Here is an 18,497-nt window from a genome sequence, read left to right as displayed (position 1 = left end):
GCTCACTGCCCCTGCAACTAACTGTCATTGTTTCCATTGTGCACATTAGGTGTCTCACAATCACCTGCAACTCAGCTCCAGGAGACTCAACATCCTCTTTTTTTTTTTTAACCTACCCACTCTCCCAAATTAAAAAAAAATTTCAGTATATTTTATCTTTGAATTCATTATCTTTTAATGTCAAATTAAGAACTAAGTAAAGTCTCTATTCTTTCTTATCTTACCATTGATTTTGGATTTGCTATAGTTAAATACCCTTAGTCCCCATTTGATCAAATGGGCAGTATGAGGGGCATAGCAAGTATCTTATGGACCCAGATGATGGAGGAACATGTGCTAAAGATGCTGGGAGCAAGCATTCATCTCACACGGGAGAACTGAACTCTATTAGGGAGATGTGTCTGTTTGTTTCCTCATAGTAGCCTGCACTTGGTAGCACTTTGCTCAGTTACAATTAAATATTGGACTTTGTGATTTTTAATTTTATGTCTGTCCAGTTTATTTTGCGCTCCTCACAATGGGACTTAACATCTGTCTTATTCAATGCCGTATTCCCAGCTCCTTTTATGATGTAGACACACATACACAGACATAGACACACACATTCTCTCTCTCTCTCTCTCTCTCTCTCTCTCTCTCTCACACACACACACACACACACACACACACACACACACAGAGCCCCGTGCCTGCCACCAAGTGCTCTATCACTGAGCGGAATACACAAACCCTCAGAGAGTCTAGGACACTGAACATGCTTAGTAAATGCCTGTTGACTGTGTAAATGGAGGTACTGGAAGGAGACCCTGTCTCCTGAATTTAGGAATCAACACAGACGGTAATGTAGAGGCTCCTAGACAAAATGAATAGACAGCCCTTGAGTCTCTCTTTGTTTTGAGACAGGTATCACATATCCCAGGCGGGTCTAGAATTCACTACCTAGCCAACAATAACCTTGAACTCCTAATCCCCCTGCCTCTACCTCCAAAGTACCGGTTCTAGGTGATACTAGAGATCAAAAGCACCCTCCCAACTGAGCTACATCCCCAGCCTGACTTTTAACTGTATGATTTGGGACAAGTAATCTCTCTTTAGCCTTTGGAGTTTTGTGTGTGTATCTAACATGGGTTTCCAATTCCAATCTGAGAGTTACTCTGAGGATCACGAGTTAGCTCAGGTAAAGCACTTGTATGTAGGGCCGGCCATAATCCGTGTTCCATAAGTACGTCCTCCTGAAACTACTCAGTTATGCCTCTTTGTTTCAAGCTGCCGAGGTGTTTGAAGCTGCTTGCTTTCCTTCCCTGCAGCTCTTGGATTGCTTTGGGATTCCTGTGTTGATGGCTCTCTCCTGGTTTATTCTCCGTGCAAGATACAAAGTGATCCACTTCGTGGCCGTGTTTGTCTGTCTGCTGGGTGTAGGGACCATGGTTGGCGCAGATATATTAGCAGGGAGAGAAGATAATTCAGGTGAGACTGTGTTCACGGAGTGCATCCGTTCATGTTTTCAGTCTGGCAAAGTTACACTGACAGAAAGTGGGTGGTGGGGGAACTCTCCTGAAGGCGAGCAAGGGTCCAAGCTGTGGGCAAGCGTGCTCCCACGTGCCGGGCTGGCTTCTTGTCAGTGGGGTTTGCTGACATGCTTCCTCAGAGCACGCTGCTCTCCCTGGAGCGCGCTGCTCACTTGCTGCAGAATATTTTGTTTGGTGATTATTTTTTCCCATTTAATTGCGTTTTCCCATTTAAGCATTAACTAAAATGTCATTTTAAATATATTGTAGAAATCATCTTTTGCTTCAGACATTTTGGATTAGTTACTCCAAAACCCTGTATTCTTGAGCCAGCTCTTTTCCTCTCCTTTTTATGTCATTCTTTCTGTTTTTCTTCCTTTTTTCTTTGTTTCTTCTCTCTTTATCTTTTCCTTCCCTTCCCCTTCTTTCTTTTCCATCCTTTCCTTCCTCCCATGCCCTCTTTCTCATCCTTCCTCCTTTCCTTGGACACAGATTCTTCTTCAACCCCCCAATCGCTGTGGGACAACACACCTGCACCACCACACTCAGTGGCGCTTCGTTTTTATAAAAAAGAGACTTGGCTGCAAACTTTTTAAAATGACTCTGCTGTTCTAAATGCTTTGGTATATTTCAATAGAAAACACTGACGCTAAACCAGGTCTGAAGTTATCCAGTCTCCGAGGCAACTTCAGTGTGTGTCTACTTAAATCAAGATAAAGTCACTCCCCTTACCAACCATTCTTTCCTAGAGTTAAAAAAAAATCCTTTCAATACAGTCTATGAATTTATCATGTTTTTGAATGGCTTTCTTTCATGATGGTATACTGCACCATCTTCCAGTCTGTTGGTTTCCCAGGTAGTCAGAATGTGAAAATCATAGCAGTTTTCTGCCAGACAGGAAGGACAAGAGCCTTTAAACTTATAGAAAGTAGGATTAAATAAAGTTTTATTTAAATGGAGAGAGTTTGGCAACTCCTGGCTTACCCGTTGACAACACCTTTCTTTTTGTGTCTCACGGCCCTGTAGGGAATGATGTTCTGATCGGTGACATCTTGGTCCTGCTTGGGGCTTCCTTGTACGCTGTGTCTAACGCCTGTGAAGAGTACATTGTGAAGAAGCTGAGCAGACAGGAGTTTTTAGGAATGGTGGGCCTGTTTGGAACAGTTATCAGTGGCATACAGCTGTGAGAATCTGAAGTTTTTCATTAAAACAAAATGGACGAGTATTGGGGTAGGGGCCGGACAGTTGGGGGTATGAAAATCAGCAAAGTATAATAATATATGTGAAATATGTCAAAATAAAGAGCCAGCAAAATGTCTTGGTAAATAAGGTTGCTTGTTGCCAAGTCTGATGACCTGAGTTCAATCCCTGGGACACACACGGTAGAGAGAAAAAACTCCTGCAAGTTGTCCTCGCACCTCCACTGCACACTGTAACATGTGTGTGCGCGCGCACACACATACACACACACACACACACACACAAAAGAAATAAAATATAATAAAAATTAGAAAAATGGAGCCCATTACTTAATGTGCAAACTTGGATTTTTTTTAAAATTAGAAAATAGGGCCTAGAGAAATGGCTCAGCAGTTAAGAGCTCTTGCTGTTTTGCCAGAGGCCCCCAGAGGATCAGTTCCCAGCACCCACGTCATGGCTCACAACTCCAGTCCCAGGGGACATGACTCCCTCTTCTGGCACTAGCAAACACATGGTGTACAGACATACATGTAGTCAAAGCACTCATACACATATAATGAATCTAAAAATGAGTTTTTTATAAAAATGATTTTTAATGAGAAAATATTTGATAGATGATTACTTTCTCTAACTACTAATATTTGTTTAACCCAAGAGCACATTTGAAATCAGTCACTTGAGAAAAGTCTAATAGAGGATTCTGTTATTTATTTTTATTACTACATTTGTTTGGTTATTGAGACAAGATCTTACAGTGTAGCTCAGGCTAGTCACTATGTTGCCCAGCTTCATGGCAATCCTTCTGCCCCAGCCTCCTGAGTTCTGGGATTACAAGTATGAGCCACATGCCTGTCTAGATAATTTTATATTCTGAGGAAAAAGTAAAACAACATAACTCTTTACCTTAGCTGAATTACAACAGCCAACTTCCTATAAAATAAGAAAAATTAACATGTGGATCTTTACATAGCCTTTTGTTTTGATCTTAGGTTGATTGTGGAATATAAGGACATTGCCAGGATTCCCTGGGACTGGAAAATCGGTATGTATGATGACTTTTAAAGTCCAATCAGTATTCTGTCCTTTAGCTGACAAAAATGCACACCAACACACGAACACTTCATTTTAATCATATTTTCGTAACTCTGGGGACGGACACCAGTGATGGTGGCTTGCTCCGAGAGTTGGTAGCTAAGCCTCTAGAATTCGTGCTTAATCGGTGTAAGAAACAGCTCTTCTTTCCTAGGAATTCTGAAGAGAACCAAGGCTGACCTTTGTCACACTAGCTATCAAGGAGATACGTCTACATCCTAGGCCCTTGAACTTGTCAAGTTTGTCATGGGCTTCACGCAATGTGTGGAGCGTAAACCTCAAGCGATGGATGGATGTAATCATGGGCTACCTCCTGCTGCTCCACTCTTCTGATATCTTTGGACATTTGTGAGAATAAAGCAGGAAGGGTTAGGAGAGCAAGATAAGAACCGTAATGATGTAAGGAAGTAGTTAAATAGTCCACAAACATTGCTGAAGATTGTATGCCACGCTTAGACAATGCAGGGAAATTAAATATCCTAGATGTCCCAAAAGTGCATGTGTGTGTGTGTGTGTGTGTGTGTGTGTGTGTGTGTGTGTGACTGTGTGTGTTTGTGAGTGGATGTATGTGTATGCATCTGTGTTGAGTACAGGATGTGGTTAAAGTTTCTTACAAGACATACGGCTCCTGCAGTCATCTGCATGGCCAGCACTGTCCTAAAGTGGAGAATAATATTGTTCTGTCTTGGAACATGTAATTCAATGGGTTGAATAAAATATAGTGGATCTAATGTCTATCTTTGATGTCCTAAAAATACTATATTGTGAATTCAGTCATACATATCACATCCAACCAACCAACCGACCAAGTAAAAGCAAACAAGGCCAGAGAGGGATTTCTTTTTTTGATATGTGATACTGACCTGACTTTTGTTGAGCTTTTATGTCACAGCCAACTTTTTGTCTTGGGAGGGTGGGTGCTGCAGGGTGATACAGGCTATTGACTCTGTCACACCAGAAGGAAGATTTGATGGCCTTGATCATCTGACTCCCTGTTGGATCCTCACAGCTTGTTGTTTTATGACTATTATTTTTAAGGAAAGCTTTGCAGTCTTTTTAGAATGCTGGCTGTTAACGGGAAGCGTTGTGGAGAGCTTGGCAAAGGCTCAGGGAGTTTTGGGCCGCGTTCAGACTCTAAGCACATTGCCTTCTGCTGTCTCTTCCTAACCTGAGTTATTCCATTTCTTCCCAGCCCTGCTGTTTGTGGCGTTTGCCCTCTGCATGTTTTGCCTGTACAGCTTCATGCCGCTGGTGATTAAGGTGACCAGCGCCACTTCGGTCAACCTGGGCATCCTGACAGCTGACCTCTACAGCCTTTTCTTTGGCCTTTTTCTGTTTGGGTATAAGGTAAGAAAATAGAGTATGTTCAGATAAGAAAACATTTTGGACTTAAAACAAGTTTACTTATTTATTTGAGATAGAGTCTCAGGTATCTTAGGTTGGCCCGAGGTTCACTATGTAGCTGAGGATGGACGACCTTCAGCTTCTGTTCCATCACACACGCTGGGGATGAGACGTAGGGCTTCATGGGTACTGAGCAAGCACTCTCTCAACTGAGATGCATCCCCAGCTGTAAAACAAGTTTCTTGAAGATTCTGGATTTCAAAGTAGAACTTTCTTTTTCTCTTAACAATAATCTCATTGGATAGACTTCACTCATTTGGTTACTGTGCACATTTTAGGACTTGGTCGGAAGAAGAATTGCCCTTCTGAGGCTTATCAAAGTGGTGAAGTAATACAGCAGGGTCCATCTTTGACATGTGGTTGAGAACCCCAGCTGTAAGAAATGCTAATGCACATCCCAGGGGCTGCTGTTGACCTTGAAAAACAATCCAATTTAGGCTGCAGGCTCAGAGTTTCTGTTCACTCTTTTCACCAACAAAAGGTCTGGAGTAACTGGTGGAAGGGCAGGAGAGATGGGCATATTGCCATGCATGTGTGCTTGGAATGGTTCCATCTTTGGCGGTGATGTTTTTCTTTGTTTTCTGAGATAAGGTTCCACATAGCCTAGGCTAGCTTCAAGCTCACTGTGTAGAAGAGGGTGACCTTGAATTCAGGATCCCCTTGTTTCCACATTCTGTGTGGTAGAATTACAGACCTGTGTTACCCCACCTGCTTTCCTTCCAGATATCCAAACAGGAATCCTTGGAGCTGATTTATTCTGTCCCCAGGAGCTAGCAGCCAGGAGCTCATAATGCTTGTCTGAATTATTGATACATAAAGCTCACTGGGTTCTCAGAAACATCAAGTATAAACCTTTAACCCTGCATCGTGACCTGGGACAGAAGCCAGCTGTTGTCTCTGAACACTTGCTGGTGAAGGAATTTTTCAGTTAACACTGGTGAAGTGTTTATAGATTATTGATAGCATCACACAAAATTGTTAAAGTGAATAAGTGAATCAGAGAAGTGGGTTTTTTTGTTTGTTTTTCGAGTCACGGTTTCTCTGTAGCTTTGGAGCCTGACCTGGAATTCACTCTAATAGACCAGGTTGGCCTCAGATTCACAAAGATCCTCCTGCCTCTGCCTCCCAAGTGCTGGGCTTAAAGACATGCGCCACCACTGTCTGCCCAGAGAAGCGGCTTTTACAATAGGCCCAGTTTGGGATTATATTTTTTGAGATTATAATTTCCTCCCCTCAAGCCCTCCCATATACCTCTTCCCACTCTCCCTCAAATCCATGGCCTCTTCTTTCATGAATTGTTTTTGTATGCATGTATGTATGTCTATGTCTATGGGAATTGTTAAAGGCAGCCACCTTTCTCCTAAGGGAGGGCGTTGCTCTCTGGAGCTGAGGCTGCACATGGCCCTCTCGGAACAAGGATGCTCTGCAAGGGGACTCCAGCCTAGGGGAGTGGCTGTCTGTGACCTTCCTCACCTGTTCATTTTTTCTCTATATTTAAAAAACATTATTACAGCTGGGCGGTGGTGGCGCACGCCTTTAATCCCGGCACTTGGGAGGCAGAAGCAGGCGGATCTCTGTGAGTTTGAGGACAGCCTGGGCTACAGAGCAAGTGCCAGGACAGGCTCCAAAGCTACAGAGAAACCCTGTCTCAAAAAACAAAACAAAGCAAAAAGAAACAAAACAAACAAACAAAAAACATTATTGCAAAAACACCATTATTACATTTCATTTATTTATTGTGTGTACGCACTCTTGTGACGTGCATACCTGAAGATGTCAGGAAACAGCTTTTGGGAGTCAGTTCTCTCTCTCCATCATGTGGGTCTCAGCAGTTGGACTCAGCTTTCTAGGACCTGGGGTTGCAGGTACCTTTATCTGCTGAACCTTTTTCCTGGCCCCACTTTTTCTATTTTTGTTTTTTGTTTTGTTTTTTTGTTTTTCGAGACAGGGTTTCTCTGTGGCTTTGGAGCCTGTCCTGGAACTAGCTCTGTAGACCAGGCTGGTCTCGAACTCACAGAGATCCGCCTGCCTCTGCCTCCCGAGTGCTAGGATTAAAGGCGTGCGCCACCATCGCCCGGCTCTATTTTTTTTTTTAACCAACCGTATTATCATTAGTAATTTAGCCTTTTATTTTATGTTCAGGAGGAGATAAAGGTAGAACAATAAAACCTTCCAGTTCAAGGTACACTTGTCACAACCTATTATATTTTGAATCATAACAAATACTTTGTTTCATAAAACGTGAATATTTCAGCCTAAGATCTTAAATGCTTTCTTGTTAATTGCTCCTGACATTAAAACGAAGATGTGTTTTTATGTGTCCTGTTGTTGGGCATATGACAGCAAACGTGAAGAGTGCCGCTGGGTGACCGCCCTGTCCCTTCTTGTCTAGCAGCTCACGTTGATATCAGGCTTTATTGGTTTTGGTCAAAGGCCGTTTGAAGACTCAGAGAGCAAAGGGCAGCTCTTCCATGATCTTCAGAGCTCTAGGTGCAGTGTGTGCGCGCACGTGTGTGCATGCACATGTGTATGCAGAGGCCAGAGGAGGACACACGCTATGTGCCTTATTTTCTTGAGACACGGTCTCTCACAGAACATGGGGCCCCTGGGATCTTCACCGTTCCCACAGTGCAGGGATGACAGACTTCTGGGTCACACCTAGATTTTTATTTTTTATTTTTTTTTGGTTTTTTGAGACAGGGTTTCTCTGTGTAGTAGTTCGGGCTGTCCTGGAACTTGCTCTGTAGACCAGGCTGGCTGCGAACTCACAGAGATCTGCCTGCCTCTGCCTCCCAACTGCCAGGATTAAAGATGTGAGCCACCACTGCCTGTTCACACCTAGTTTTTTGTTTTTTTTTTTCATGTACTGGGAATCTGAATTTAAGCCCCATGTTTAAACAGCCAGCCCTCTCACCCCTGAGCCATCCTCCCTGTCCCCTAAGTGTAGTTTCTTGTAAGATGTAACACCCGATTTGGTGTTACACCCTCGGTACAGTTCGCGCGCCACTGTACCGAACGCGAGTCGGGCAAGGGCCTGGAGATTGAAAAGAAGACACAGAGAGACCAGGGTCATTCGGAAGGAGATCAGCCGAATGCCACTTTATTCAGCGTTGGGGGAGTTTTTATCTACCTGACTGCAGCACAAGGATCTCCACCCAGGCAGGTGGGAAATTACCATATTATCAATGGAATGAATGCCCTGCAGCTAACCACCAGGCGGGGCAGGCATAGCACAGATACACACAGGAAGCTTAGTAAGTTGATTATAAACTGTCCTCATGAATGCACCACAGGAATAAGGGAGACCAGGGCCCTACAGGTCCCCCTTTTGTATAAATTATGACTAGGCCTGTCTTGGGTGGCATTGGACGTCAGGCAATACCCCTTACCCGTCATGGGAAAGCATCCAGGTCAAAACACATTTCCTGTCTTAGGTTGAGGCAGCCCCCCAAAAGCCTTTCCCGTCTTTGGCTCACTAGTCATCCATCACGAAGTTCAGCCAGATTTGTGCTGAAAGATTCTCTGGGGCAATAGCTAAGAGGACTTGCCACATGGCAACATTGACCTGAGCTTGCCTTTGGCTCTGGCATCATAACCATGAAGATGATGCTCCAGCATATGTAAGCATCCCTTAAGGAGACTGTGCTTGCTCAATCCTTAATAATTCTGCCCAAATTGGAGTCCTTTAAGTAAGGTCTCAGCGCTGGTGAAAATAACCCTGGTATAGCTAACTAGAATAATTTTAAGAGCCAATTTGTAAATTATACACCTCAGGGTCCGTAAACAACAGCAATAAGCTTATTACTGTAACATCTAGCAGTGGTCTTTAACCACAACCAAGAGCAAAATTAACTGCAATATTCATTTGTAAATTTAGCTCAATTTGAATGGCTACGGCATTTGCAACCTGCCCTGAGAAGGTATCCTTTGTGCTAGCAGGAAGCAACTGACTGACTAATGAAAAATCCAGCAGCTTTAGCTGCTGTGGCAGCAACAGCTGTGGCTGCCGATATTATGGGATGGGTAGATAGGTAGACGGGCGAGGAACAATCCTTGGCACTCGGACCACCGCAGCCAGCTCCTCAGGAAACCCGCAACTCTTCAGTTGACAAGCCAGAATCTCTTTGATCTCTCGGCTCTGTCCTGTCTTCAGGCTTCTGGACAGGAAAATCCACAGCACGCACCAGCCGCTCAGGTACCCATATTGGATTGTCAGCATCCTGCGGGAAAACACAAACAGCCCCTCTTCCCCACACCAGTACAGGATCTGGACCATGCCAGGTGCCATCTGATAGATTCTTCCATTTGACATGAGGCATCCCGGAAGAATCTGGCCGCCAATGCCTGTCAGCGGCAGTATGAGATTGAGCATCAACAGTCAAAAAATTTAAAATGTATAAAATAAAAGATAAATGATCTCTGGGGGTGGAACCATATTCCCCCTTTTTTGTTTTATGCAAATAGGCTTTGAGAGTACGATGCGCTCGCTCCACTATAGCTTGTCCTTGGGGATTATAAGGTATACCCGTTTTGTGAGAAATTGAAAACTCAGAACAAAATTTGGCAAAGCCAGTGCTAGTATAGGCTGGTCCATTATCAGTTTTAACAGTTTTAGGAACTCCCATGTAGGCAAAAGCCTGGAGACAATGACTTTTTACATCTCGTAATCTTTCTCCTGTGTGAGCTGAGGCAAAAATGAGATGAGAATATGTATCCACGGTTACGTGAACATATTGCATGCGCCCAAAAGAAGGAACATGGGTAATATCCATTTGCCATAAATGATTAGGGGCAAGCCCATGAGGATAAACTCCCAAATGGGGAACAGTTAAAAGTTCTGTACACAGAGAGCACTTTTTAACAATATTAGTGGCTTGCTCTCGAGATATCTTAAAATGAAATCTTAAAGATCCAGCATTGAGATGAAAACGATTATGAGCTTTTTCTGCAGCTTCATAAGATTCCTGACTAACTACATAAATCTGACGAGTAAGCTGATCAGCCAAAGCGTTTCCCTCACTCAAAGGACCAGGGAGGTCAGTATGAGCTCGCAAATGCCCTACGTAAATGGGTACAGATCGGGCCCAAAGCAAAGTTTGAATAGCCAATAACTGCATCTGGACTCGAGATACAGAGGCAATATAAGCTGCAGTTTCCAACGGTGCAAGAATTTTGCTTATATACTGACTGTCAGTAAAAAGGTTAAATGGAATATCAGCATATTTCTCTAGGGCCATCTGGACAGCAACCAATTCCGCCACCTGAGCAGAGTTGGTATTAACAGACTGAATATCAAAATCAGGAGGGGAGGCTACTACAGCTCTCCCGGTGGAAGATCCATCAGTAAACACATTTCGTGCCCCTGCCAGAGGCTGCAAAGAAATAATTTTAGGGAAACATACCGGATGATTTTTAAAGAAGGTGACTAGCTTATCAGAAGGATAATGGTTGTCTAACTTGCAGGGATTAGTGCACAAAAATAAAGTCCAATCTTCAGCAAAATTTTGTAACCAAGTTATTTCTGCCTGGGTATAAGGTGTAATAACCTTATCAGGTAACATTCCAAAAGTTTGCAAACTAAGCTTATATCCTTTCTGAATAACACGTAGCACAGCTGATGGATAAGAGATAACAATTTTTACAGGCGACACATGTTCATGTACCCACAGGATGGGTCCTTGCTGCCAAAAAACTCCAGTAGGACTATGCTTGGAGGGGAAAATTATCAACAGCAGTGGCTGACTATAGTCAATATAATTAATATGAGCAGAGGCAAGCTTTTCTTCAATTAGAGTAATACATTGCCTTGCTTGAGGTGTTAACTCACGAAAGGAGGTTGGGTCTGGATTCCCCTGCAGAATGTCAAAAAGTGGTTTTAAGTCTCCAGTAGGAATTCCCAGACTGGGCCGGACCCAATTTAGGTCTCCAAGCAACTTTTGAAAATCATTCAAAGTTCGTAGTCTATCTAGGCGAAGAGTAACCTTCTGCGGTTTTACTCCTGTCTGCAACAGCTGATGCCCCAAGTATTGATATGGAAACTGTTGTTGTACTTTTTCAGAAGCAATAACTAACCCAGCACGTGCTAGGCATTCTCGCAAGTCAGCAAAAGCCTCAAGGACTACTTTTGGGTCCTGTCCAGCTAATAGGATGTCATCCAAATAATGACTTATATACAGTTGAGAATATTTATACCTAATAGGGGCAATAACCCGTGCCACAAACATTTGGCAAATTACAGAACTATTGGCCATACCCTGGGGCAATGTTACCCATTGGTAGCGCTTGTAAGGTTCTTTGAAATTTATAGAAGGTACACTGAAAGCAAATTTATCAGAGTCTTTTGGATGCAAGGGAATGGTGAAAAAACAATCCTTCAGGTCAATAACTAAAAGATAATATCCTGCAGGAATACCCACAGGCTGAGGCAACCCAGGTTGAGTTGCCCCCATAATTTCCATGCAATCATTTACTGCTCTAAGATCTTGCAATAACCTCCATTTACCAGACTTTTTCTTAATAACAAAGATAGGGGTATTCCAGGGAGAAGTGGATGGCACTATGTGTCCTGCTTCTAGCTGTTCCTGGACTAGAGTACGAGCAGCCTGTAATTTTTCTTTACTCAGGGGCCATTGCGCTATCCAAACAGGTTTTTCAGTTTTCCATTTTATAGGAATGCTTTCTGGCTGCTCTGCAATGGCCCCTAGGAAAAATTTCCTAACCCTGCACGCTGTCCAGGTGACTGTTGTATTATTTTCTTGTCTGCTAAAATCTGCACATCCCCCTGCAGATTTTTGCCCAAACCCTGACCAGGGACAAAGCCCTGCTTCAATAGCATACGCTGCACAGGTTCAGTGGTCAGAACTGCTCCCATAGCTTGCAAAACATCTCTTCCCCACAAATTAAGAGGAAGGTGTTCCAGGACGAATGGTTTAAAAATGCCCTTATGGCCTTCTTCGTCCTCCCAATCTAAATATTGAGTACTGCACTCTGGAGAACTGGCCGTTCCTACTCCCTGCAAGGTAGTAGAGGCTGGCTGTAGAGGCCAGGATGCAGGCCAGTGCCTTTTAGCAATCACTGAAGAATCAGCCCCTGTATCAGGAAGGCCTTGGAACCTTTTCCCATTGACTATTAAAGTAAGAGTGGGGCGATTTTCTAAACTAGAAACCCAATAAGCTCCAGGGGATCCTGTGGAGCCAAATCCCTTGTCCCCTCGTTCTTGTTTAAAGAAAGGATTAGTAGAGCGAAACATGGGCAAAAGCACTAATTGAGCTATTCTCGCTCCTTGAGGGATGACAAGGACTCCCATACCAGCTTCAATCATAATTTTAATTTCTCCAGTAAAATCACAGTCTATAATTCCTGGTAAAATTTTGATTCCTTTGAGCGCAGAACTACTTCTACCCAAAACTATACCTACTGAACCCTCTGGGATAGGTCCAAATACTCCAGTCCCCAAGGCTTGCACACCCATTTGTGGGGTCAACACTACTCGGGCGGAGGTACAGAGATCTAGTCCTGCACTTCCTGAGGTGCCTCGTACAAGGTCGCTGACAGTGAGGCATTTCTCTGAGGAATGAATCTGATGGGAGCCGCTGCTCCGCTCATGGCCCCGTACACTTGTGTATTGGGGGCCCGGGGCAGGCCCCTCCCCCCGTTTTTTGACCTGGGGATAAGATTTCCTTGACTGTCCGTCTTAGAGTGACAGGTGTTGGCCCAGTGAACTCCTTTTTGGCATTTTGGGCAAACACCTGGATTCCTTCTAGGCTGATTAATTGCTCCTTTACCGGCAGGGCAGTTCCTTTTGAGATGTCCTGACCTTCCGCATTGAAAACAATTCCTAGGCCTAGCTCCACCCTGGCCTTCCTTGAGGGCAGAAACAATGACCTGGCCCATCACGTGGGTGCCATCAATGTCTCTGCATAATCGGATAAAGTCATTCAAATCTCCATCTCTATGGGGGCGTAAGACTTGCTGACAGAACTTGTTAGCATTTTCGAAAGCCAAATGTTTAACGACTGGCATAGCTGAATCCACATCCCCAAAAATGCGGCTTCCCACCTGTAGAAGGCGGTCAATGAATTCAGAATAAGGTTCTGAAGATCCTTGAAGGATCTTTGAAAGCTGTTCTCGTGATCCTTTGTTAGGTAAAGTTTTCCAAGCTTTAACGGCCGCTGCAGCTATCTGAGCATAAATTGCAGGATCATAAGCAATCTGTGCTTCTAAGCTAGCATATTGTCCTTCACCAGTTAACATGTCAAGGTTATTCTGGGGGAAACCTGCTTCAGCGTTTTTGCCTGCAGTCTTTTTGCAATTTTCCTGCATTTCACCTCTCCATAACAAATAATCTCCCCCTGAAAGACAAGCCCTGCAAAGCTGCATCCAGTCATTTGGTATAAGGTTGAGGTCTGCAAAGGATTCCAATAAAGCTACAGTGAAAGGAGCATGAGCTCCATAGTCTACAACTGCTTCTTTTAACTGCTTAATATCCTTAAAAGCCAGAGGGTTATGTTGCCTGGTCCTCTGTCCCTGTTGATCAATCTTTTCCACAACAGGATAAATCTGCTTCTCTCCACTTAGATAATTTAACCTGTCCCGGATCTCTCGGATTTCTGCCTCTAAGTCCATAGGGGCAGAAGCAGTAGTGCAAGGATTATGCGGAGGAGGTCTCATGGAGACATCTCCGTTTGCTTCCTTCCTTTCCTCTTTTTCTAACTTCTTTTTTATCAGTGCGATCTCCTTTTCTAAAATTTCTTCTTCTTCTTCTATATCCTTTCTAATACTTCCTGTTCCTGTAACTTCCTGTTCCTCAAAACTCTTAATAGAACTCACAGACTCTACTTCCTGAATCTCCTCAAGGGTTTTGTTTAAATTCTCTAATTGCTCTTTCACTTTAACATCATCACTGAGAAGAGCATCTCTGACCAAGCGCCATAGTGAAAATATCGCCACGGGGAATTCTTGTGGCCCTCGCTCTTTCAGTGCATTTTGAAGATCAGCCTTTACCTGCTCCCAATCAGTAATATTAAAACCCCCTGCATGTAGGAACCAGGGACTAAACTCTAAAACTGTCTTAATGATCTCTTGTGCTGTCTCAACTTTAATACCGGTGCCTTTATTTTCCAAAAGACCTAACAACTGGCCTGTTAACCGGCCCTTTAACACAGGAACAGAATAACTTGCACCCATAACCAATACACCCTCGCCGCACAATTTCTTACCTGCTGGCCAGCCTTCCCGAGGGCGACCTCTCAGGGATCCCTACTTCCCGATCTCGCAGATGGGTCTAGTTGCCGATGATCATCCCAGCGGTGCCTCCAATTGTAACACCCGATTTGGTGTTACACCCTCGGTACAGTTCGCGCGCCACTGTACCGAACGCGAGTCGGGCAAGGGCCTGGAGATTGAAAAGAAGACACAGAGAGACCAGGGTCATTCGGAAGGAGATCAGCCGAATGCCACTTTATTCAGCGTTGGGGGAGTTTTTATCTACCTGACTGCAGCACAAGGATCTCCACCCAGGCAGGTGGGAAATTACCATATTATCAATGGAATGAATGCCCTGCAGCTAACCACCAGGCGGGGCAGGCATAGCACAGATACACACAGGAAGCTTAGTAAGTTGATTATAAACTGTCCTCATGAATGCACCACAGGAATAAGGGAGACCAGGGCCCTACAGTAAGACACTGGTTTAAAAAAATTATAATCCCGAAAATAACTTTGACTCATATTTTTCTCCAAGCAAATATTTAAAAGAGGCTTAAATTCTCCTTAAAACTTAACCTGTTTCAGCTCTTACACACTTGGCATCTCTAGTCTTGGTCCTGATGGAGTGCCTGTTGAATAGAATTGTCTCTAGAAACTTCTCATGCAGATCCCGATGGAAAGGATCAAATTAAAAGTGGGGAAAGACTTCAGGAGACCAACCTCCTTCACTCAGTCTGTTTCAAAGAAGTGACAGCCTCTCAGGACACTGGAAAAATCGCTAAAGCAAGCAGGACATACTCTGAGCAAGCTCTATAGGTTTTCCCACTGGTTACATGCACACTTCCTAGAAAGCAGGAATAATTTTCATAACTCGGATTTTAAAAGTTTACTAAGCTGGGTGCAATAGCACCATGGCCTAAGCGTGCAGTCTCAGCTACTTGGGAGACTGAGGCAGGAGGATTCCCTGAGTCCAAGAAGTTCAGACCAACTTGAGTAACATAATGAGATTCAGTCTCAAAGGGAGAAAAAGTTGAGGGTACATTAAATAACTTTAACTTCCTCTAATGGTCTCTGAGTCATCCCTCTCCACAAACAGTAAACACCACTGATGTGTTGGGCAGCATGCTAAATACTAGATGTAAAAATGAAGGGAAAAGAGAGAACAGGTTAGGGACCCAAAATTCTCTCCATCCTGTGGTGCCCATCAGCATGGGTTCCTTTTGTTCTGGTCTTTGTGGAGACAGGAAGCAGATGCTACTCGGGGGAACCATTCCCTGAGCTGTCCTTGCCCTGGTCACTCCACTGAACTTCAGACTTGCCTAAGAAATAATGTCCTGCTGGGTGGTGGTGGCACACACCTTTAATCCCAGCACTCGGGAGGCAGAGGCAGGTGGATCTCTGTGAGTTCGAAGCCAGCTTGGTCTACAAGAGCTAGTTCCAGGACAGGTTTCAAAACTACATAGAAACCCTAACTTGGAAAACCAAAAAGGAAGGAAGGAAGGAAGGAAGGAAGGAAGGATGGAAGGAAGGAAGGAAGGAAGGAAGGAAGGAAGACTTGATTCTCTTTAGTTCTGGATGTCTGAATTTGCTCAGATGGAGTTCACTGGACTGGTGTAGCCTAAGGACATGGTCCTGTACTGGCTAACAGTACCATAAGCTGGATTTTCTTGTGGTGTGCATGCTGGTCAAGAATTATCCCATTTTGAGGGTGCTTTTCAGATGGGATCCAATCCATCGATCACCATGGAGAAAGGGAAAGAGGCTCCTCCCAAAGCCCAGGGATCTGGTTAGGGATGTTGCTCACTTGGTAGTGTATTGACCTAGCCTGTATGAAGCTTTAGATCAAATTCCCAGCACTGTATAAACCATATGGGAGGATCAGACATTCATGGTCAGCCCTGGCCACCCTGTGAGTTTGAGATCTGCCTGGGCTACACGAGACCTGTCACAAACCAACGGAAAAGACCCAAGGATCCAGCTAACTGTCGAGCCAGGTGCTGTTGTCCCAGCCCAGTATCCACCAGCATACGGGGGAGGAGTGGGGGTGGTGGCATCTCCTTTGACAACATTCAGAAAGAGACCGTGGAGGTGGATCTCATAGAACAGTGGGCAACAGGCCACAGTACCGGGCTGTGTGAGGGAATGTAACCGGCTGTCTTCTCCCAGTTTTCAGGGCTCTACATCCTGTCCTTCACAGTCATCATGGTGGGCTTCGTCTTGTACTGTTCCACCCCAACACGCACGGCAGAGCCAGCAGAAAGCAGTGTGCCTCCTGTCACTAGCATCGGGATCGACAACTTGGGACTGAAGCTCGAGGAGAACGGTCTCTCAGAGACCCACTCGGCAGTCTTGTAGCCCGAAAAGCCACAGACTCCCGGGTGTCACCAGGAGAGAGCAGAGCCTGCCACTGGCAAGGATATATCTGAGGAGACATCAGCCCCAGAGTGAACCCCCTCTGCCCCGGATTGCATCGGGGTTAGATTTTAGAAAGGAGCATTGACCAGTGGTTCCAAAACTAGAAATACCAAAATAGAGCAGAGCCCAAGGGTAGTGTTTCTGTGTAGTGAGTACCAGTACTTGTCAGAGTCAGAGAGACATGTGCAGGCCCCTTGCTGGGGTCTCAGGGACACATGTAGGAAGGGAAAGAAGGATGGGGGACCTAGCCTAGGGCTGTTCAGGTAGTTAGGCGTTGAGACAGTCTGGGACGGTTGCGCAATAAGATTCCTCTGGTGGAAGCGTCAGGTTTTTTTTGTTCTTTGGGAGCTGTCCCAGTCCATAGGAATTTAGACACCCGCAATGCCTGGTTCCTTACGGCACATGGTAGGGAGGATGGGAGGGGCAGCATTTGAGAACTCCCAAGATAACATGGTCTACTTTGAGAGCTGCTAATGAGTGCAAGAATCCAGGAGTCCTCTACCAACTGGTTTTTATCTTTTATAACAAATCCCTCTCCTCCATCATCTCTTGCTCCTCTCGCCAGCCACAGTTGCTGCTGTGTTCCAAGTTCCAGAGCAAACTGCCCCCAAAGCCTTTTACACTTGGCATCCCTCATTTCAGCCCCACACCATGCTCTGAGAGTTCACCAAGTAAATCCACCCATGTCTAAAGCCCAGATATGTTAGAAATGTCTCAGATGCCCAGAAATATCCCCATTGACCTCACCTCATTGAGCCGCAGTTTAGAAAATTAACCTGTGTTGCAAGTTCACACGGCAAGATGAGAACTTGGTGACTGTCCCTGATTGAAAAATGTAAAATCATCACAACAAAAATACCATGCTAATCATCCTCCAGGAGGAGCACGTGCTGGAGTCCTGGAACCCCGACTGTCAGGAGACGAGTGCCCTCCTCCTTCCCACAGGGTCACAACGCGCCCAGGTTTCTGACAATTCCTCAGCATCATGTCAGCCCCCGGAATGCCACCTTCTGAAAACTATGTAAATCTTTTTGTATAAGTATAATAAAGAAATTTGGGGCAAGTGTTCATATTATTAAAAGACTTTAAACTCATGGAAACAGACTCACACTGTGTATTTTTGTTTGCCATTAACCTATTTCAGAACTTTTTTTTTGTATTTGCTATTTATTTATTTAAGATTTCTGTCTCTTCCCCGCCACCGCCTCCCATTTCCCTCCCCAATCCTATTTCAGAACTTTGATCTGTGTGTATGTATCTTATTTTTAGCTTTGTGTGCATCTGTGTGTGTGAGTATGATATGTGTATGTATGCACTCACATATGTGTGGGTGTGAGCATGCACGTGCCACAGCTCTCAGATGGAGGTCAGAGGTCAGTCTCAGGTGTCAGTTCTTGCCGTCTCCCTTGTCTGAGGCATCTCTTGGCTGTTCCCTGTGACACACAAGCTGTTGGAGGGTCTTTAGTCTCCTTCCTCCCACTTCACCATAGGAACATCGGGAATACAGCATCTCATCGCAATGCCTGACTTTCCATGGGTTCTGGGGATTCGAACTCAGCTCCTCATACCCATGTAGCAAGTGCTGTACCAATTGAGCTATCTTCTCAGGTCTTGTTCTTGTGAGACTGTCTTACTGTGTGGTCCAGGCTAGCTTTGAACTCCCAGTCCTCC

At 44.6% G+C, this 18,497-nt stretch overlaps 1 protein-coding gene across 1 annotated transcript in view; it reads left to right on the top strand.

The window, feature by feature from the left end:
- The window catches only part of Slc35f2 (solute carrier family 35 member F2), a 54,511-nt gene extending 36,588 nt beyond the window's left edge, over positions 1 to 17,923 (top strand). Inside the window, exons 4-8 of the mRNA XM_075965885.1 lie at positions 1,308 to 1,467; positions 2,535 to 2,691; positions 3,698 to 3,750; positions 4,993 to 5,147; positions 16,578 to 17,923. Of these exons, the coding sequence (XP_075822000.1) occupies positions 1,308 to 1,467; positions 2,535 to 2,691; positions 3,698 to 3,750; positions 4,993 to 5,147; positions 16,578 to 16,766 (714 nt within the window). The 3' untranslated portion in view covers positions 16,767 to 17,923. The remainder of the gene's footprint in view (positions 1 to 1,307; positions 1,468 to 2,534; positions 2,692 to 3,697; positions 3,751 to 4,992; positions 5,148 to 16,577) is intronic.
- The last annotated feature ends 574 nt before the right edge of the window (positions 17,924 to 18,497 follow it).

The sequence above is a fragment of the Microtus pennsylvanicus genome, chromosome 3 (assembly GCF_037038515.1).
Source record: "Microtus pennsylvanicus isolate mMicPen1 chromosome 3, mMicPen1.hap1, whole genome shotgun sequence".
Lineage (NCBI taxonomy): Eukaryota > Metazoa > Chordata > Mammalia > Rodentia > Cricetidae > Microtus > Microtus pennsylvanicus.
This window is presented reverse-complemented; position numbering and strand designations above follow the sequence as displayed.